Source organism: Peromyscus maniculatus, chromosome 16 (assembly GCF_049852395.1).
Source record: "Peromyscus maniculatus bairdii isolate BWxNUB_F1_BW_parent chromosome 16, HU_Pman_BW_mat_3.1, whole genome shotgun sequence".
Classification (NCBI taxonomy): Eukaryota; Metazoa; Chordata; class Mammalia; order Rodentia; family Cricetidae; genus Peromyscus; species Peromyscus maniculatus.
The window spans coordinates 23,229,661-23,252,518 of record NC_134867.1 but is presented as its reverse complement, the minus strand read 5'-3'; the positions used below and the strand labels follow the sequence as shown (position 1 = coordinate 23,252,518).

The following is a 22,858-nucleotide window of genomic DNA, read 5'->3' as shown; positions in this document are numbered from 1 at the left end:
AGGGCTGCGGGGCGGAGCTTGGCTGCGGGCTGGAGAGCTGAAGGGTGGAGGGCTGCGGGGCGGAGAGCTGCGGGGCGGAGCTTGGCTGCGGGGAAATGACGTGGTCAGCCCCGCGCGCTCGCCCAGCCCTGAGCCGCGCGCCCTGGTAACGGCGCTCCGCGGCTCCCGCGTCCGCGGCCCCGCCTCCCGCCGCTGCAGCCCGCCCCGTCCCCGCCTCCCTCCGCAGCCCCGGCGGCGGCCGAGTCTCGGGGCCCGGTGGCCGCTGCTTGCGGGACGCCAGCCGCGCCGTCGCCAAGCCGGGGGCTTAGGGGGACGCGGCCGTCGCGGGCAGGAGGGAAGGCTCCGATCGCCCGGACTGGAGGGCGCGGGCCGGCGGGTCGGCAAGCGGCCACCCCCCCACCCTCGGCTGTCGCCTGCCCCGCGTCGTCGCTGCGCCAGCCTCGCCTAGCGCACGGGGACAGGTGCCCCGGCCGGGGTCTGCCGGGAAGATGGCGACCCCGGGCATGAGCTGGCAGCAGCACTATTACGGCGGCTCTGCGGCCGGGGCGGCCAAATTCGCGCCCTCGCCGGCCGCCGCGCAGATGGCCGGGCACAGCATGGACTACAGCCAGGACATGCACCTGAAAATGAGCAAGAAGATCGCCCAGCTCACCAAGGTACGGGGGGCGCGGGGGTTCGGGGCTCACCTGGCGCCGGGCGGAGGCGGCTCCTAAGAGAAGCAACAGCCAGAGTTGCCTCCTTGGCCCCGCCAAACTTGGGTGGAACGCTGGCCACCGAACTTGAGCTAGACCGCACCCCGCACCGCGAGGTTTCCAGGGCTTGCACCCGGTTGCCGACTAAGAGTAAACCAGCATAGAGCACACGAGGGCTTACTTTCCGGGTTCCACGGTAGTAAATGGACTTTCCTGTTGCTCCGGTGTCTCTTGCCAAGGGCTGCACGAGGTACCGCGCTATGAGTACCCGGTGAAGTCCTGGACCGGTTTACCTAACATGACCCGGAATCCTTGGAGTTAATCAGTGTCTGCTCCTGGTTCCCACAGTTAACGGGAGAATAAACTTCCCGAGGTTATTCCGAGGACTGTAGGAGGGTGAAACATACCTTGCGTGCCATTTTAGAGATTTAATGAGTCATTCCTTACTTACCCTGACATAATGTCAAATAAGGTTTATTAGCTGAATCACACTGTGTTTGCATTTAGTAAATGGTTCATCTCATCAGAAGATAGTTTTCAAGAAGCCCATAGATACATCACCTGCACCGTTTTCCAACCATAGTTGAGGGTGGTATGTCAGTTTGTGAGCTCTTTTTCTAATTTAGTAAAGACTGATAATAAAGGGTGGGTCCGTGTAGATCTTACTAGCAATATAGCGCTGAGAGGAACTGATTTGTGGTTTCTGGAAGTCATTCGCTGTGACCACCTTCCATAAGACTGTTGCAGCTTTGAAGAGAGAAAGGTGGGGTCGCTGCTTGGTAATCTCCTGAGAACTGGCTCAACTCCAGAGCCCCATCATCTCATTTTACTAGAGTTTAAAGAGAGGAAAGGGAATGCTTGTGGGAAGGGAATAAAGACAGGGTAAAAACGGTAAAGCTATGTGACTGAGGATACAAAGAAAGATACCATGAAAGGAATAAAAAATGAAGAGATGCATAGAAGCATAGATTTTAAAAAAAAATAACAAACAGAAAACACGTGATCATGACTTAAGCCAAGCCAAGCAACACTACCTTTTGTGGAGTTTCTTTTTTGCCTTTTGCATTGTTTGTCTCTGCTCTAAGCACCATCTCAGAGAAGCTGCTTGTGCAAAGCGTTACTATTTGCTTTTGTGAAGGGTCTCCAAACTCAGAACAGAAGGCGTAGGATGTAACACTGGCTACATGTTATCAGAGCATTTCCATGGTTGGAACTAAAAGCCAGGCCTCCCCAGTAGTTCCATCTTCAGAATGCTGGTGGCCATAGCAAGGCTCATGAATATTTGCTCTGACTTTTTTTTTTAATGCTGTGTCCACAACATCCCTTTTCTTATTTTAGATTGTAACTCTTGGAGACTCTTGTAACAAACACTCGATAACAGTTAGAAGCAGGACTGTGTGGTATTTAATAATTTAATAATAAGTTTTCTTGAGTAAACTTCTCCTCTTTCTACTCAGACTTAAATTTCCTGTTCTGTTATCAGTAAAAGCAATTCAGCCTGGCTGGCACAGGTGAGATATTAAGGACATGATCATATCTCTCCCTCTGTCTCTCAGATGTAATGAACCAGGTGCTGCTGGCCCGGCGCTTCCGTGACTGCCGAGCCTTGCCTGCATTCTGATTTTTTGTTTGTAGTTACTGTTTCTAACACCCAGTCTGCTTGAAAGTGTGGCTGACATGTCATCCCTTGTACCAGGGTTTCTCGGTGTAACACAGTGGACGTTTTAGATCATCGAGTTCCTTATTAGAGGGCTATCTTCTGCAGTACAGAGATGCTTAGCAGCATTCTTGCAAATTGTGGGTGCAAATTGCACGTGCCTTTGCCCTGCATTTAGAAGTGACAGTACACAAGTCTGCAGACATTACCAAGTGTTCCCTGTGCTGGGTAGTGTGGGAGTCGAGTTGGTAAGGGATGATTACCACGGAGTTGTACTGAAATGCCTAGGGGTTCTCGCCCCCCCTCCACCCAAGGCTGACCTTTATATTTCCTAAGATGAAGCCTGTCTAATAACAGTCCAGTACCAGGGCTCCATTACACTCAGTCTCACAAACCCTAAAAGGCAGTGCTTCCCTTATTTATCACTTTAGAAATCGTCAAATTTTGTAGTCACATTGATAAGTTTTGCATCCTGAAGACCTCTCTGGCGACTCAGCAAACCGAATCAGATTGAATTGGAAAAGCCCAGGTTTAATGGGTAAAGCGTTCCGGGCAATTCCCCGCCCTGCAGAGAGGAGACTGGGACGTGAAACTGGAAGAACCCCATGTGTCTGTTTTCTGGGATACAGCCTATATACCCTGTGGGAGTGGTCTTGAGCCTCTCTGGGGGAGGAGCTGTGTTTGACAGGCTTTGAAGGGGCAGGTTTAGGGAACGAGATAGGGGAGGGGAGTTGAGGTGGATCTTCCACCAGAACATTCCAGACTCTTTGGGTATAGGGATGCCAGGGTGCCAGGGGTTGAGGTAGAGCTCCCACCCAAACACACATATATGTCATAAGCCAGGTATCATGAATGTGTGTATAAAAGGATTGCTAGAAGTTTGACATTCCAGTGTATCTGCTGTCTGAGGTTGTTGTAAAGAGTTGACTAATGAGTTCATGTCAGTCAGAGTAAATTAAATAGAACTATGGTTGGAACTTGATTTTGGCTTGTGTTTCAAAATAGCATATTGTAGAGGTAACCATCAGAATAGGGACTTGGAATCAAAAAGGGAGCTCTGTTGATAAAGTACTTGCCCGTGCAAACATGGGTATCTGCATTTGATCCCCAGCACCCAAATAAAAAAGCCAAGTGCTCGCCGGGCGGTGGTGGCACACGCCTTTAATCCCAGCACTCGGGAGGCAGAGCCAGGCGGATCCATGTGAGTTCGAGGCCAGCCTGGGCTACCAAGTGAGTTCCAGGACAGGCACAAAGCTACACAGAGAAACCCTGTCTCGAAAAACAACAACAAGAAAAAAGCCAAGTGCTGCAGCATGCATTTCAAATCCCAGAGCTTGGGGAGCAGAACCAGGAGGACCCCTGTGGCTTTCTAGACAACTAGTCTAGGTGATGCTCAAGTTTCAGGTTCAGTGAGAGACCCTGTCTCAAAAAAAAATGAAGAGTGATTGAGAAAGACGCGTGATATCAGTCTCTGGACTCCATGCATATACATGTGAGTATAGAAATGCACGCCCCCCCCCCACCACCACCACCACTGCCATTGCCATCGCCATCACCACCAACATCCAAAAAGCTGAAATGGCCTCTTACCAGCGTCACAGAAGCAGCATGATTAGGAATGTGTGTTATTGATCTCACACACTATCTTGAGTTAGGCTCTTAATTCATGTCGTCACTGAAAATACTTCTTATATACCAACAAAGTATAAAGAAAATATGGGTAAGATATTTTTTAAAGGAGTATTCTCAAGTTTAACTTAATTTTTTTTTTAAAGACAAGGCCTCACTACATGATTCAGACTCACCTCAAAGGACCAGTGCTCATGAGTCCTGGGCTCACCCAAGGGCTCTGTTCTACGTTTGATGGCATTATTGATACTGTATTTATTTTGAGAGTTTTCTATTCAACTCTATTTTAAAAAAATGTATAGCAGATCTTCTATAAAATAGCAAAAATTCAAGGCTTCACATTCTGCTTTGCTGTTTGGTTCTGCGAAGTGTGCTCCAGAGATTGGACTAGCTCTGATAGGATATGGAAGAAAATTAACTACTTTATAATGTTCCTGGCGAGGCTTCTCTTGTTTCTTTCCATTTGGTCCCAGGGATCACACCCACAGGGCCTTGTGAGTGCTAGGCCAGCACTCTGCCTTTGAGCTGTATCCCCAGCCCCTCAGCCTATTTTTAACTAATGACAATACTCACTGTATGAATATTTGCTCAGATTCTGTTTCCTAAGAACCCAGCAGGGCAGCCTTTTCCTGGTGAGAATAGCAATTCTTAGAGCCTGTTTAATAGACGGGGATTTTACCAAGTATTAGAGCAAGAGAGAGGGGGGGGGGGACAGTCTCTGCCGCGTAAGTCAGGAATATTTAGGTCGTTTGTGTCAAGTTTTGCAAATGAGTGCAGAATTGGTGGTGGATTCGCACGTTATGGCATGTTTCTGAAATTGTTAATGACTGGCTTCTATTTTGATGCGTGAAACCCCCTTTCTGTACTTCTGTATGTTGACTCTTTAGAGTCTTACGTAGAAAAGCAGAGCTTGGGAGCGGGAAGCATAAAACAGCCTTGCTGTCCCTTTCAACTCTGCCCCTCTCCCGCATCCATGCTTTAGTCCCTTTAAATTGACGTCTTAGGACGGGATCGTCTTCGGCCAGGGATGGACTTGATTTTTCTAGTTGTCCTTAGATACTATATAGCTCACTCTCCAGCCACAGAAGTCTCAAGTCTGATTGTTGAACTGTCCAGTGCCGAGCAAACAATCTCGAGGGCAGATGTAGAGGTGAAGCCACCTGTCCTGGCTCACCATCTTTAGCCCTTCCTCCTGCCAGAGAGGAGGTAGGTGACTGCGGAAGGGATTCCACGGGCTTCTTTGCTTCTGGCCTGGTTTCTGCTCTTGCCTGCCCTTGTCTCCGATCCCTGTGAAGTGGCCCCGAAGGAAGGGAACAGTTAAGTTCCGTGGAGTCTAACTCTGGTGCTTTCGTAGCCTTGGCAGGTGTTTCGAGCTCATCTTCATCTGTGGGTCCTCTGCCTCCTGCCTCCTCGGTGGCTTGAGATTTCCACTTTCGCCTCCCCAACCATAAAAAAATGCATCTAAGTTCTGACTGGTCCCCTGCTCAGCCTCTTGGGGCTGGATTACCTTCCTCTTCATTTTGTTATGGTCTGTTCAAGCTCCAGCTGTGCCTCTTGGCCAGACCCTTGCGGCTCCATCCCAGCTTGCCCTTGTGTCTCTTGTCCATATGACTCACATCTGGTCCATGGGAGAAGGTAACTTGAATGTTAAATGGTCTTTAAATAAAAGAGCCCGGGGCCAGATATCGGGGTAAATGATGGAAGATCAGAGAGACAAAGGAACAAGCCACTGCCGTGTCTCACCTTGCCAATTCCACGAATCCTCTGACTGAAATCCTCAGGAGTCCTCACATGAAAGGCTCCAGCTGAAAAAGCCTCCAGCTGAAAGGGACGCTTCTGCTGAAAAGCTTTTAGCTCCTGTCTCCTCACACCTTATATACCTTTCTCCTCCCAGCCATCACTTGCTGAGATTAAAGGTGTGTGTGCTTCCCGGTACTGGGATTAAAGGTATGTGCCACCACTGCCTGGCTCTGTTCTCTCTCCTAGACTGAGTCAGTCTCATGTAGTCCAGGGTGGCTTTGAACTCACAGAGATGCAGACGAATCTCTGCCCCTGAGTGCTAGGATTAAAGGTGTGTGCCACCACTGCCTGGCCTCTATGTGTAATCTAATGGCTTGTTCTTTTCTCTGCTCTTCAGGCAAATCTTATTAGGGTACACAATATATCACCACAGGGGAACACTGGTTTTCTTCACAGACTGGTGATGGGACCAGTTCATCCATCTCTCTTGGTCTCATGTTTCTCCACCCAGCTTCTCATCCTGCTGATTAATTAGGGATAGATCGGGTGCCAGGTCAAATGTTCTTCACCATGCTTGATGTTAAGTGTCAACCTCTCTAAGTGTTTTTCTCAAAGCCTTCTTCTCAGCTTTAGTGTGGGTCTTTCCACAGACCCTCTTCACTGTGGCTTCCCTAAGGAGATCACTGGACCCTCTGTGATCTCCATAAAGCTACTTGTTACAATAGTCCGCACAGGGCTTAACCTGCCTCAGCCATGTTTAACCTTTAGACTTCTTCTTTTGGCATTTTAAAGAGTGCTTTGACCACCGGCTCTGGAATGCTATTTTATTGTCTTTAGCTCTGAGTAGAAACTTCTGTGGTATTAGCTTACTATTTTAGCTCATGCCTCTTTAGGTAATTGAGCTTCTGGTACACCTCATTCCACTCATCACTTATAGTTACAACTCGCAGAAGGCAGAGAATAAGCTGAAGCTTATAATGAAAAGCTTTAGGTTTGGTTCTTAGCATCAAGTCCCTTTCTTTAAGTATGCAGCTGTGGCCTTCACACCTGGAGCTGCCCTGACCAGTCTGGTCCTTTGGGGACTTCCTTACTCTGACGGTTTATAAACTTATTATCTTCATTTCTGATCTGATACTTAATGATGGAAATTCATTTCTAGTGGTCATTATGCTTATGACTATACCCATTCCCCTCATTTGGTTGTTAGCTTATCCGCCATAGGAACCATAACTTTTATTCCTATAACCTTAATACAGAAACTTTCCGTATTACAATATAATACATATTACAATATAAAAGTTACTGAGTATTTATTGGGAAAGGGTGATGGTGGTGATATGAAAGTAATTTTATTGTGAAGTAGAGAAAGTCAGTATTTTTGAGAAATTATATCTGGTTTTTCTGGGTTGGCCGAGTTAAAATATTCTCGACTGTTTAGATGTGCACTGGCAGTTCACTAAACTATTGGTAAGAACTATATGAACTTAATTTTGATGTAAAAATAAAAATACGAACTCTGTCTAAAATATGACATCATCATTCAGAATGCAATTGATGTTTTCCTAATCAGGTTTTTTTTTTTTAAAGTCTTATGACTGTTTGAAGCGGTTTTTTCTATATTCCAAACCAGAATGTATTTATGTAATGCGAAAACCAGTAAAAATGTCAAGCAACCCCATTTCCTCTTCATTAAATAAAACTGATTTTATTTATTTTTATTTTTTATTTTTGAGATTATAATGACGTCATTTCGCCCTTCCCCTCCTCGCTCTAACTCCTCCCACGTACTCTCTTGCTCTTTCGTGTTGAATAACCGGCCAGTTTGGGGGCTCTTCCGCCAGAAGATTATTGCCCCCAACTCTCGACATTCCTTAATTGCCTGTAGTTCTTTGTCAAGGGTGGAGGCCTCCTGAGCTTTCCTGTTCCACGTTAGCATGTTTACTGGTGTCCTCTGGTTTAGGTCATATTTAGGCAGCCATGTTGGTGAGCCTTCATGGATGTAGCTTCTCTGACCTTTGTAGAAGACACAATCCCACAGCAAACTTCCTGCTCCTCTGGCGCTTACAGTCTTCCCACCATCCGGCTACAAGGCTGGGCTCCACAACTCTGCATTTGGATTCCTTGTGGCTTCCTGTTTGTTGCAAAGTTAAATTTCCTTATGAGGGGTGAAGACTGTACTTACCTGTGGGTACAAGGACAAATGCTTAGAATGCACTTAGGCATTATGCTGGTTAAATTCTCCTCTAAGATCCATGACTTTGCTAGTGTGGAGTCGTTGGCTACCTTTTCAGTACTTGGCATGACTTCTCTCGTGTTGAGTCACTCTGAAGTCTAATTAGAGAGTTGTTGGTTACCATCAAGGTATGTGTGACATTACTGCACCTTAAGACTTACTGTGCCATGCTGGTCATTGTTGTGGTTCATAGGTGCCATAGCTGGGTGGGGCTGTTGGTTGCTTCCCTCTTTGGGAAACTTTCATGGAGCCTTCTGGTATCACGAAAGATAATCCTTGGGGAGGAGGCTTTAGGTCCGATCCAGCTCGGGTCCCCTGGGTGCTGCGTCCAAAGGACATGGTGTCTTTGGCAGTAGGGATGTACCTTCCACCTCTGGGGGGCAACTGAGGTGACAGCAGTAGCCTATAGTGTTTGGGGGTCTCCAATACAACCCTGCAAAAGAAGACTTCTCAAGCCTGGTGTTGGGGCTTTTGTTAGATTGTCTCTGGCTCTTGGGGGAAGGGTTGTCAGCCCAGATGGGAAAATTTCATTTCAACTATGTATGTATATGTATATGATGTATATGTATATACAGACTCATGCATTATAGGTATTTTTAGGTAGATACACAATAATATGATCACTTACCACTTTTTCAGACATCCTTACTGTTGTTTTGCCCTCCTCCCCCTTCTGTATTTATCTCCCTCCCAAATTAACGCCCCGCCCCCCACTTTCCCATTTCCCCCCTTCAGATCACCTGTACCCTGCTCTTCCTCACTCTGTTGCCCCCTCACCCACACACTGATCTCTTTTATTTTCCTGGAGTCTGCATTTCCTGTACTACTGGATTATATAGTTACTTTTACTATTTTTAAGAATTAGAACCAAAAAAAAAAAAAAAACCCAAAAAACTGGGCAGTGGTGGCGCACGCCTCTAATCCCGGCTCTCAGGAGGTAGAGGCAGGCAGATCTCTGTGAATTCGAGGCCAGCCTGGTCTACAGAGTGAGTTTCAGGATAGCTAGGACTGTTTCACAGAGAAACCCTGTCTCGGAAAAAACAAAAACAAAAATAAATGAGCACACTAAACAAAATAAAACGAAACAACAACAAAAGAATTAGATACTGCTGCATAATAATGTCTACTTTGGGTTTCTGAGCTACTGCTGTAAGTGGCCTCGTGGCATAAACATCTGGCTGTTTCGGCTTAGCGCTAGCACACGCCAGATGCAGCCTCCTCCTTTATCCCATGTTCCCCGGCAGCTCTGCCATTGTCTTGAGCAGTAGCGTGGATATAATCTTCTAGTCACAGCTGAGTGGATTAATTTCTGTGATTTTACTAATGCACACAAAAGCATGATACACACACAGATAGGTGCAGTAGTGTGGCCCCGTAAATCCTAGCATTTGGGAGCTGAGGCAGGAGGTTCATGATGAGTTTGAGACCAACTTTAGTTACATAGTGAGTTCCAGGCCAGTCTGGGCTCCATAGCAAGTCCCTGTTTCAAAATTAAAACAAATGAAAAGCCAAAATATCCTGTTAATTGTCCAAATTTAAGGGGATGGGGAAGGTAGAACTGCCTTTTACAGTTAAAGGAAACGCTAGACAGAAATTTTAGACTCTAGCTGGCTTTAACCACGCATTTACAGACACAGAAGTTGAGGATCCAAAATTATGGGACAGTTATGCGGCCTGTCAGGACTTGAGCTCAGATCTCCAGATTGCTCTGTGTGGGCAGCTGAATTTACAAGTCTTTTTTCTCAGTGTTTTCCATTCTCCCAGTTTTAGTTAAGAGGTCAGTTAGTGTTTTCTTCATTGGAACTATATTTTGTACACCATCCAAATCAACAGATATTTGTTAATATTGAGTCCAGTCCTCCTCTTACCTGTAGAAAATTTCAAGATTTAAGGCTGGGAAGAAAGTTAAGTTGGTGAAGCATTTGCTGCATAAGCATCATACCTGAGTTCAGTGTCCTGAACCCATGTTAAAAAAAAACAGCTAGGCATGGTATTATATGCCATATATATATATATATATATATATATATATATATATATATATATAATATATATATTATATTGTAATCCCAGAACCAGTGAGGCAAAGATAGGTGGATAGGTGGATCCCTGAGGCTCACTGGTCAGCCAGCCTAGCCTACTTGATGAGTTCTAGGCCAAGGAAAGACCCTGTCTCCTCTCTGCTCAGTAAATGTCATATTATTTTTGTGTTTTTATTGACAATGACTAAATTACAGACTTACAAAACTGTTAATTGAAAACTAGAAAACTTCCAGGTTTTTTTTCATTTATCACTTTATTCTTTTATTCTATTTGCTTACAAAAACCTCGTATCCTCTTCTCCTTACCAATTCCTTAAAAAGAGTTATGAACGATAAAGACTAAGTTGGTATATGTATTGAAGTAACCAGTTTAATTGGATTATGTTAGTTGCTATTCTCCAAGTCCTAAAATGATGGCTATTTCTGAAAATTTTTGGACCTCCTCCATTTGAGATGGGCATGAAGAATAACCTGGGTCTGTAATACTAGTTAGTTGCTGGATGGCAAAGGGAACCTACTGATGAGATGCTGTCATTTTCCATGCCAGCCAGTCCTGTGAGATTCCAACAGCAAAACAAAAATCCCTCTGTGAACATCCAGATGAAGTTAGTCTGATGCTGTGAAACGAAACCGATGTGCACAATGGGAATTTGCCCCGCACGGCTGATTTTTCACTGTAGAAAGTTCCCATCCTGCAGATCCTTTGTGAATAAAAAGGACATTAAATATTGTCACAGTTGGTGCACAGTAGGCCTTTTTGGAGGTAGACACCTGCAGGGAACATTTGTTAACTGAATTTAGGGTTAAAAATGGAAAACGGTGTTATAAATGATAGCTTGATGGAGCGGGGGGGATGCTACCATCTGGTTCATTTTCTGTTTCAAGCCTGTTCCAGCCACAGTAACTCTTAGATTTACCTAGTAACCAAGTGGCTCTTTGAAATATTACACATGCGTTTCTCTTATCCAAAATGCTTGAATTAGAAGTATTTCAGTTTCTCACGGGTTTTATTTGTGTTTTTATTTGGCCATATTTGCATAGACTTTCCTGGCCAAACATCCCAACCTTAAAAAGTCCAGAATGCTTCAAAATTCAAAATGTTTGAGTTACAGGACAGTATTCAAGGAGTTCTTAAGAGTTGAGCACAGTGACATGTGCCTGTAGGCCGAACTATGAGTGAAAGTTAGGCAGGAGGATTACTTGAGCTCATGAATTTCAAGTACATGTTGGAAAATGTGCTGAGACACCCCCCCCCCCCCCCCCCCGGCCAGGGAGAAAAACAAACAAACAAAATGCTACTGGGATTTTGGAATAGTTCAGGTTTCACTGCTCAGATTAAAGATCTTTCTTTACCTTGTTCGCCAGTCACTTCATGTGTAACAGTGAATTTTGGAATCGTCAACTTTTGCAAGCGCGGGGCATTGCCAGTTGTGGTCAGTATTTTGGTGTGATTAACGTCTGAAACCGAAGCCCATATTGTAGAAAATATTTTCTTAGCTACTGCCCAGCTCCATCAATAAACAGTTGTCATCTGTAGACTTTGAGCGTCTGTCCTTGAATCCTTCAGCTTTCCCACCGAAACTTTATCAAAAAGATGTAGGAAGTCTGACTGAATGTGTCCGTGTGTGTCCTGTTTCTCCTGCCACTGTCACTTTGTTGAAGACAGGAATCTCAAAGCTCTGTAGTGCCTAGAGAACTGGAAAACCAGGGGTCAGTGGTCAACTGTGGCCTGTGGGGTGGGCGTTTCAGATCTAGGCGCTGTGTGCTGCCTCCCATGTCTCGGAGCAGATAGCATTTCTACCCACCCTTTACAGTTGCCAGTCGGCACCTCATTATTTATGTCCACCATGTCTAGATTGAAACTTAGAGGTTTGAAACTAAAACATTTTTCCATAGTTAGACTACCAAGTATGTTTGATAATTTTAGTAAAATACTGGAATAATTTCTTATCTAATATTGGGGAGGAAGTTGTGTTTTAGTTAACTGGAACTTACCTAGAGATCAGTAATTTCCTACCTTCCAACATAATGTGTTTTAAAAACACGTTTGTAAGTTAACTATGGTTGCTTGTCATCCCCAAGTATGACTCTTAGTACAGAATATTAAGCCAAAGTTTTGCTAATGCCATTAAGCTAAGCCTATAAATCAGGAGTATCCAGACTGCTTGCAATACAGGATAGCTGTGCATGTGCCCCAACAAAAAAATTGTAAACTCACTTAAAGCATGATGAGATTTTGTTGTTGTTGTTGTAATTTTCTTTTTTAATTCCTTTACATAGTCCTTGAGTATGTGTGGTTACCGCTCTAAAGGTGGTGGGACCTGGGAGAATAGAATCAAGAAACGAGTCAGACTAAAAGCTCATACAATAGCCATCTTTATTTGGAACATCAGACAATCTATAATTTGAGTGTTGAGAAATGTCACATGAGTAAAGTTCTCATGAGCTCAAGCTGTATATAATCACAAGGACAGACTGCACATGGCAAAACATGTTTTTCCATAGAGGCCTATAGACAAGTAACAATAGCAAATTGTAATGAACAATCTGAAGTAAACGCACTCCTGTCTGCTACACCTGGGAGGAGGAGCATGAAGACACATTCCAAGAACAATTCCTTGTTTTTGAAGAAATTGAAGTCACAAGACTCTTGTCTTGTTTTCTCACAAGCACTCAGAATTTCCCCTCACAGGACTCCATTCTTGGACTGTATTCGGACAAGTGTGAGCCTCACAGATGATGACATCATGTTTCAGTGTCCAAAGGCTGGGCACTAAAACATATTTTGTTCATTCCCCTTTCATTTGGCATTTCTCACTTGCTTATCAATGAGGTACAAAGTTGAATATGCACATTTCCTACCGTGGCCTTTCCAGTTGCACAGATGTTGCCTGCTGCGGAGAGTGGGTGTTTATAGGTGCAGATTGAGTATCTCAAACCTCACATACTGGAGGCCACAAGTCTCTCATGTTGAATTGTTTTAGATTTTTGGAATATTTGCATATATGTAAGGATGGGGCCCAAACTTTAACATGGAACTCACTTGTGTTTGATATGTACTCAGACTCAGTAGTGGTAAGGTTTTGAGATATTTTTGGTACATCTGCATTTTGACTGTGACCTGTCACATGAAGTCAGGTTTGGAAATGTAGCAGCATTGCTCAGTGTGCCGAAAAAGCGTCATATTTTGGACTTTTGCACTGGAAATGCTAAGCCAACATTTGTGTTAGTCACCTTGCCTAAGCTTGATTTCTACAAGATTCCATTTGTTTCAGAAAATATTTTGTGATTAAATACAGCAGAGGATTCTTACTCTTAGATGTTAAATGTCAACCAAGTGTTGTGATAGATGGTGGAGTACACTTCAGAGTGAGTTTATGTGTGTTAATGATCTACTGAGAACATGAAAGGGGATAACAAGACAGAAGTGGAATTCAGAGGTACATGTGTTTATTTAATCTATTCAGTGTCTTCATAAACATTGAACTAAGCACTATTAATTACTTATTTCTGTTAATTTACTATCCCATATTGGATTATATGTTTTTTCTGATTTTTTTATTTGACAATGTAATAGGAATATGCTGATCATAGATATCATAACATTTATTAATAAATTATGACAAATCCTACATAAACTACCATGGACAACTTTTTCTATTTGATTTGGTTCTTACTTGGTAGCAGTTATATATAGGTTCTCCTCAGGCAAAGAGTCTTTGCTTCTTAAACACTTCCTTATTAGGGTTTTAATGCCCTAGTTAGTACATCCAGTGGTTACAAATCTCCGTGTGTGCTTGGCCAAGGAGTAGAAGGCGTGGAGGGGAAGCCTCAGGAAACCCGGGGGTTAGTGTTATCTGTGTGAGATCTAGATTTCCATGAGCAAGCCAGAGAGCCCCCTAGGAAAGCCTCAGTGGTGTTCATCAGAGGGTCAGAGCCATAGATGCCTTAGCTCTTCGTGAATATGTCTTATGACTTCCACAGGTGCTGCCTTTCAGTAAATGTTTTCACCTCTCCGAACCTCGTTATAAACTGGCAATAACAGAGCCCACCGCACACAGTTACCGCAAAGGTCAAATGAGATCATTTATGTAGGCGAGGGGCGGCCAGTAAATGTCAAACCCTGTGTGCTCCAGTCCTTTCCCCTCAGGCTGAGCCTCTGCCAACACGGTCTCCAACACAGAGTGTCTTTGCACAGGGTCTCTGGGATGCAGGGATGTTTTGCATTCCTGGGGACCAGGGCTAACCTCAAAGGCTGAGGAGTAATGAAAATCCGGTCAGTTCTCGTTATTCAAAGCAGTTCGCATTCCATGCTCTGTGTCCTCTGGCAAATTAGAACGAGGTTGGTGACAACCCGGTCATGTCCTCAGCAGGTCAGCACACGGTGCCTCTGTTTATGTCTGCCTGAAACACTGAGCATGGTTGGTTCGTTAACACTGAATTTGCTCTGTAATTCACGTCTAAATGGAGCTTATCTCACACACTGCAAGTGCTAGATTTGGAGTTACATACACAACTTCACAAATAGGAAGTCCATGGGTACAAAAAAAGATAGGCTGTATCTGAAGACAGGCAGGTTTTTCCATCTCCTTAGCTCCGGCCCTGGCTTTCAGCTGGTGTTATGGGTCTGTGTGACTGTGACAGTTATTACCACCCTAAACACCCTGCTATTATAGCCACTGTGGCTCTTGTTACTTCCCCAAACAGTTGGAGTGAGGCGGATACAAGGACCCAAGGAGGCAAGAGTACTCATGTTTTCTGTGAGTTGCCAGTCAGCTGGGCCAGGCTACCGTCAGAAGTACACCACAGAATTACATTCAGATCTGCTACTTGCTCTTAATTGTATCTGTCACGCCGCCCTGCTTCAGAAAAAGTGACACAATGTATAATTTATTTCAAAGCCCAGAATGAGGGTCAGTGAGATGGTTCAGAGGATAACAGCCTTGGCTACCAAGGCTGGCAACCTGAGTTTGATGCCTGGAACCCACGTGGTGGAAGAAGAGAACCAGGTCCCGCAAGCTGTGCACTCATCTCCACGTGTGCACCATGGCGTGTGCCCTCGCTACACTCACACACATAAATAAATAACTTAAAAGACAAACGCAGAGCCAACACTTTAACTCTGTTCTGTCGCTTTAGCTTTATTTAAATAAAGCCATGTCTTCCATGCTCATCATTTGCTTAGAATATATCTGCGGTTGCTTCCTTCTCTGCGTGTGTGGGAGTTGGTTTTGTTAAAAGTCTTTGTAGGTATATAAAGATACCTAGAAATCTTGTAGTTTGAGTCTGTCACACATTTGATTGGGTGGGTTAGGGACTAAATTTATGCGGTATATAGGAAACTTAAAAAAAGACAATTCAAGTATAGACCATCTCAGGCTTGTGGTTTTAGTATCTCTCCATGCGGTTGTCTTCTTCAGTGATCTAGGGCGGGCACTGTTTTCTCTTGTGTAGGGATAGAACCCTGGGCCTCTTTCACAGTAGGCAGTGTCCCACCTCTGAACTCAGTTCCTGGTCAGCCCTTTTGATATTTTTAATAGTAGCATCTGTTTTTTCTTTCTGGTTCCAATCACCTTGTGCTTTTAAAAATACTGATGAGGGCGAGAAGACGTTTCAGTGAGTAAAGACATTGGCTGCCAACCCCGACACCCTGAGTTCAGTCTCAGAAACTGCACAGTCGACTGAGAGAGCCGACTCCCCTAAGTTGTCCTCTGATGTCCACACATATGCCATGGCATCTGTACCCACACCTACATAGATCCACACATGAAGTAAGTAAATAAATGTAGTCAAATTTTAAAAATCACTGATGAGGGACGGGGACATGTTATACTATCTGCGAACATGCACACATATACATTCAAAAATACTGATGAAAGACTTTGGATCAGAGTACTTTGTGCTAATTAAGGAGTTAAGAAAGTCAGCTGACCTGATGTAAATAATAATTTGACTAGAAGCCAAGCCCCTTGTCTTAATGTTTACACTTTCTTTAGAACTATGTATACTCTGAACCTCTGACTGTAGCATGAACCTTAAAAGTTCTTATTAATAAAAACAAACCCAGAGCCAGGTATTGGGGTGAACGCTGAATGATCAGAGAAACAGAACAAGCCACAGCCACCTCACCTTGCCAGTTCCTCAGCTGATCCTGTTTCCTCAGACTGGAAGCCTCTGAGTCCTCATCCAAATGGATCTCAGCTGAACTGTGCTGCTCAAAAACCTAAAAGCTTAACCAGGCTCTAGTTCCTGGTCCTCATACCTTATATACCTTTCTGCCTCCTGCCATCACTTCCTGGGATTAAAGGCTCTTGTTACCATGCCTGGCTGTTTCCAGTGTGGCTTTGAACTCAGAGAGATCCAGGCAGATCTCTGCCTCTGGAATGCTAGGATTAAAAGTGTGTGTGCCACCATTTTCTGGCCTCTGTATCTAGTGGCTGTTCTGTTCTCTGACCCCAGATAAGTTTATTAGGGTGCACAATATTTTGGGGAACACAATATCACCACATCCAACCCTACGCCACCATTGCTATTTGCTATCTTTATTTCTCTTTCTTATTTCTGTGGAGCATTTTACAGGAATCGATAACCAATGGCAGAATAGTGCCTCCCTACAAAAGAGACAATATCTCCATCCTCCTCACAGAAACTCGGAGTGTGCGATCATCATTTCCAGATGTGATTAAGAAACTTGAGATGGGTGATTACCCTTGATTGTTCTGTTGGGGAAGAATAATCTCAAGATATCCTCTCAGTGAAGAGGGAGATGGAGGGGCAGCGGCAGGGTGAGAGTATGCAGAGATGTTGACTAGCCTCTGCTGGGTTTGAAGCAGGAAGCATGGGGCACAAACCAAGGACTGCAGGTGGCTTCTAAAATATGGAAAAGACAAGGAAAGACGCCCATGTGAGCATCCATTTAGCCTAGTAAAACTGCAGATTCCTGAACTCTAGAGTTGTAAGATGAGCAATTTTGGGTCGTGTTGAATCCACTGACTTTGTGGTTAAATCATTACAGTAGTTGTAGGAAAGTAATGCCAGGACTACTTACGTGCAGTTTTATTTGGTCAGTTGGTTTATCTGAATTCTCTGATGGCGCTGTGTTTGGATGTTTTTTTCCATTGTACTTTCTCTATGCTTATCGAGGGAGATGCAGCCTTCTACTCTACTGAAACAAGCATTGCTAGCACACTGAAGTTATTTGTCCTGTGTGTGTGTGTGTGTGTGTGTGTGTGTGTGTGTGTGTGTGTCTGTCTGTCTGTCTGTCTGTCTGCCTGTCTGTCTGCCTTCCTTCCTTCCTGTCTCCCTCTCTATTTTAAATTCTGTAATTTTTTTTCCAACTTAACTTTTTATTGATTCTTTGTGGATTTCACATCATGCATCTTGATCCCACTAATCTCTCTGTCCCTTCCCATCTGCCCTCTACCTTTGCAACCCCCACCCCCAGGATAAAACAAGATAAAATTTAAAAGAAAAGAGAAAAAAGGAAGAAAAGAAAAATCTCATCATGGAAGCTGTAGTGTGACACAGTGAGTCACACCGTCCTTTAGTCCATGTATTGTTACTTGCCAGTGTTCGTTGCAATGAGTTGTTGGTCTGGTTTTTGCTACATCATCAATACTGGGCCCTCACTGGGACACCTCTTGGATGTCCTGTTGTTGTCCTGTGTCATAGAGATCCTGTAACTTTGGGTCTGAAGGACCAGACCCTTCACTTGCTCCAGCAGATCATTGGTGGGGTGGATGATGGGATGGACAGACACTCATAGCTCTAGTTCTGAGTCTGGGTGGTTGCTGGGTTAGTCTGCCCTCTAGCTTGCCTTCACCCTCAACACCAGGGTGAGCTCTCTGGTACTGCCCTGGCTAGTCCATCCTATGTAGTGAGCAGCAAGGGTCAGGGCTGATTCTCCTGCTTTCATGTCCTCGGGTTGGCTCACCCAAACCTACACCACCAGGGCCAGCTCTACTATGCTACCTAGGTGAGGTATAGGGGCCACACTCTTCCTAAGGCTGCAGCTGGTGAGAGGCAGAGCAACTCTCTTGGTCTAGTTACCTCAGGGGTGGCTCGCTCACCTGTAGCAAGCTTTCTTGTTGGACTATATTTGGACCACCAGCCCACAAATAATGACCCAGAGACTTATTATTAATTATAGAAGCTTGGCCTTTAACTTAGGCTTGTTTCAACTAGCTCTTATCTCTTAAATTGACCCATAGTTTAAATCTGTGTTCTGCCACGTGGTGTTACTTCTCTTCCATCTCACACTTCCTGTCTTCTCTCCATCTCTGGCTGGTGATTCCTCCTTTCTTCCCAGAGTCCTCTCTGTCTCTGGAAGTCCCGCCTAGCCTTTTCCTGCCTAGCTATTGGCCATTGAGCTCTTTGTTAAACCAATCAAAAAGACATGTCTTTACAAGGTAAACAAATATTCCACAACACCCACCTACCACAGGTCCAGGGGTATTGAGGGGAGGGGTTCTCTCCTTGCCCGTACCACCATATGGTAGATGAGGGGCAGGGTCTGGTCTCACACTCATGTTCTCAGTCTGACTCACACATGCCTCCATCAATGGGGTCAGCTCTACTGTGTTGCTTAGGCGAAGTGAAGGGCGCATTCTCCCTAGTTCTGCATCTGGTGAGTGGCAAGGTGCGAGGGGGGAAGGAGGGCATCTTTCCCTCTCCCTCTATCACATAGCAGACAAGTGGTTCGGGACTAGCTTTCTGACTCTCACGACCTCAGAGCAGGCTCCCTTGTGCCCCCACCAGCAGGGTCGGCACTATTATGGTGCCTGGGTGAGGTGCAGGGCCTGCTCTCTTGAGTACTGTAGGCAATGAGGAGCAAGGGAGAGCAGGGCATCTCTTCACCACCCATCATGTCATCACCAGCATGACAGGTGAGATATGGGGCTAGCTCCCCCACATTTACACCCTTGGGATCAGCTCACCCATATCGTCACCAGCAGGGTCAGGTATCATTCTTTCTTTAGGAGAACCTTCTCCTTAGCTCTCATGAGTACGTTGTTGCTTCTCTGTCTCAAGTAGATGCTCTTGATCACACATGGAAATCAAGGAAACTAATTGGAAAGCTGATAAAGTGATATTGGTGAGAAATTTTGAGACCTTAAATTGAAATAGTGGCAAAGAAAGAGAAGATTTGAGAAATGTTTCAGAGCTCAGCATGTCAGCACTTGGTGACAGTTCGTTGTAGGGGAAGATTGAGATGGACAGGTCTGTTGCATATTAGGTGCTTAAACATTTGATGAATGAAGGATAGAATGACTACATAGGTATTACTAATAGAGGTAGCAGCAAGAAGAATGTGTATTAGTTATCTATTGCTAGGCAACAAATTACCCCAGCAACTAAGCAGCTTAAAGTAAGACACACTGAATATCTCACACCAATTCTAGGGTTTATTTCATAGATGGTATTTAGCTGGTTGGTTCTGGCTCAAGGCTTCTCATGAAGTTGGCCAGGCCTGTAGACACTGAAGAGCTGACTGTAGGAGAATTTCTTCCAGGTGAGTTAATTATATGGCTGTGCTCTGTGTAGTCCTGAGAATGATCTATGACCCATGATAGCCATGCGTTTGCATTCAAATGAGGGAGTTTATTAAGTTGAGGGGGTCCAAGCAGGGAAATAAGCCAAGCTGCACAAAGAGATAAGAATAGAAGCGTGGTGCAGATTGACCTTTTCAACCTGGATCAGACTTCAGATTAGTCTAATAAATCCCAGTTTATTCCCAATGTATTTAAGCCTTACATAACTTGGAAAAAAGTTCCTGGTGTAATACAATCCCCTTGCACAAGGAAATGTAATTACACTGAAATTCACCCCAACTCAGGGTATAAGTCATTTCCTCCAAGAAGATGGTTTCTGGAAATATACTACTGTGGAGGGGCCCCAAAACAGCTTGACCACACAGCAGCCATGACAGGCTTAGGGGCCTAGACACAGCTTCTGTGACAGGCTTACTGGCAGGCAACACCCAGATCCAGGAAAAGCCTTAAGCTGATACCACCCAGGGATCCATCCAGGGATGAGGAAGTACCTGACATCCCAAACATCCCAACCATTAGATAAGGTGGCCAGGTGTCCTTGAGTCTAGCACACACCTATTTTTTTTTTTTTTTTTTTTTACAGATATCCCTAGACAATTGTCAGTCAATCAAGGTCCTGCACCCTGGAAATCTCCTCACCCCAACCACTGCTATGATAAAAACCCCACCCTACCTGAGCTCGGGGCTCTGCTCTCACTGCTGTGTCAGACAGACAGAGGGACCAAGCTCCAGAGCTTGAAATAAAGGCTCTTTGCTTTTACACGTGGGATTCAGTCTCCGTGGTGGTCTTTTGGGGGTCCCCGAGACCTGGGCATAACACTACCTGTACTAGCTTAAAGGCCTAGCTGCCTGGCCTGGTCTTGATCACACGGTTAGCTTAGAAGTCATTTGGGCTATTAACCACATCTGATCCTGGTTGTGGGAGTTTGGGGGAACCTCTGGCTATAAGGGTCATTTAGATTACTAGCTGTTGTGCCCAGATCATGAACCCCAGAGAGACCACCAAAGACAAGCATGCCGGAATGCAAAAGCAAGGTTTAATTCTGCATATACAAGCCTAGGCAGGGACTTCGTCCAATACATCCAACGCAGTGGAAGCTGGAGGAAGTGCCCACCTGTCTGCAAGCTCAGCTTTTAAAGGGAAAAATCACAAGGTTACATCATTTAGGGGTGCTAGTATGTATACAGTTCTGATTGGCTCGCTTCTAGGGACTTCTAGAAATTACTTCTAAGGGAGTGGTTGCCTGCCACCATTTCTCATTGGCTATCCTCAGGTGGGGGCATTTCTGTGGCCAGTTACCCTGGAAACCAGGGAGAGGACATTCCATACTCTGGGCAGGCATTACCTCCTGACTATCTTGTGACTCTGTACTTTTACACTTCCTGGTTTCTGGAATCTGAACTGACTGGTTTCAGTAACTAATGGCCTATTCCCAAAAGGAGAAATCTTAGGCCTTAGTTTTTGGGTGAAAGTATTTCTAAGATGGCTCATTTTGGTCTCACACTAGCCACCTGTGGTCTTGATTGTAAAAGCTTAATATGGCCTGGCCCAACAGATAAAATGACCATCAGGTTGTTAATAACTTCCAATTCTCAGTTTCTGGATGGAAAAACAGGTTGTTGATCTTTCCTGTTGGAAAGACAATCCTGTGTGCTTAACATTCCTGGTTTCTCTGGAACTCTATGGGCGCAAGGATCTTCATGCTATGCTCCCAACCTTAAACATATCTTAAACAAGAGTAAAGGAATAAATAGCAAGTAGCAGGTAGAGAAAAGCAGCAGATAAATAGTTAAAAAACCATTAAAGCAGCAGTCTACAGTGATGATCCAGCAGAGATGACTGGAGTAGCCTGATTGAGACAGCCAACAGAGGTAATGTCATCATATTGAGGCTTGAGACTTGTAGACACCCAGCAGAAACGACTGGAGAAGGTGAAGCAGTCACCTGGAGTTCCTGATTGAGTTTTCTCTTCATGGATGAGCTTCCCATGGCTGAACTTCTGGCTTCCCATTCCCATTGCAGACATTTTATATCATGGGATAAACAATAATAATTTCTGTGGGAAATGGTTTACCTTTTAGCTGTTCCCAAGGGCACATTGTTTTCAATATTGGACTGTTTTCTCTGTTCTCTTCCCTCCCTGTGACAGAATTAGGGAATCTAGCCCTGCACAAGGAGTCTTGGAGGACACTTTGAGATAAATATGTGTGGATCTGAAATGTGGGCATCAACCCTGTTTCCAGAGATATTTTTTTGTGATGAGCTTAAACAGCATGGAGCAGTTTACCAACATATTGTATACAATAAACTGTAAGCAAGAAACTTTAAATCTTGAATGGGTCTCTCTAGGGCAGGAGTCAGGGGCAGACAAGATGAAAGCAATAATCTCTTTACAACATAATGGTAGAATGACATATCATTTCCTTCGGTGTGTTTCATGATTACAAGGACTAGCCATTTTACAATGGAGGAGGCAGTTACACAAATATTTTCATTTCTCTGCAATTTTGTGAAAAGGGCTGTTGTTTATCATGTTGATGGAGAAGAGGGGTCAGGATTACTCCAGAACCTGAGTTCTGCTTGGTAAGTGTAGCAATCGAACCGGTATAAAAAACATTAAAGAGCTTTGGCAGGGAGTAATTCACTATTCCACCATTAGACATGCTAAACAACTTTCCTTTGGGTGTCCAGACTATAAATAATGAAACTGAGACTTCATATTAATTATGAAAGCTTGGCCTTAGCTTAAGCTTATCCCACTATCTCTTAAAACTTAAATTAATTTATTTTAATCTGCGTTCTGTCATATGGTGTGTTACCTCATCTCTCCTCATTGCCCATGCTGCTTCCTCAGTGTCTGGCTGGTAACTCCTCTCTCCTAGATTCTTCCTCCTCCTACTTCCTCTCTCTGCCGGAAGTCCCGCCCATACCTCCTGCCTTGTCGGCAGCAGTAAGTTTTCTGCCTTAATTTTAAATGCCCTTTTTTGTCCTGTCCCAGTTAAGTTGTTTGTGTGAAAAATGTGCAGTTGGGTTCTGGAGGGTGCTGGGGATCAGTTCCTCTGTGGTTTTTCCTGTTTGGAAAACAGTGTCAGCTTGCCTCTGGATACAGAGTAACCATTCCTTGACCCCTGCTGTTAGAGGGGTATATAAGCCCATGTTGGTACAAATAAAGAGCTGCTTCCCTGACGAACTGTAACTGGGTGTCCAGAGTGCTGTTTAACCTCGGCCTCCCTTGCCAGATTTCGTGCTCCAGCTGCGCGGGTCACAGCACTGCCTAGCTTTTTATTACACCAGTCACAGCAATACATCTTCA

The 22,858-nt window shown here is 44.6% G+C and overlaps 1 protein-coding gene across 20 annotated transcripts in view; it reads left to right on the top strand.

The window, feature by feature from the left end:
• The first annotated feature begins 336 nt into the window (after positions 1-336).
• Fam184a (family with sequence similarity 184 member A) overlaps positions 337-22,858 on the top strand; it is a 131,772-nt gene continuing 109,250 nt past the window's right edge. For 6 of the 20 annotated variants that reach the window (XR_013045003.1, XR_013045002.1, XR_006064465.2 and 3 more), the window contains exon 1: positions 341-656. Coding sequence is in view for 12 of the 20 variants with exons in the window: in XM_006988628.4 (XP_006988690.1) it covers positions 489-656 (168 nt within the window). In the remaining 8 variants the exon portion in view is untranslated. Of the gene's footprint in view, positions 657-22,858 lie in introns of all 20 variants that reach the window. The other 14 variants (XM_016007080.3, XM_016007077.3, XM_076552492.1 and 11 more) reach the window with 5 other exon arrangements.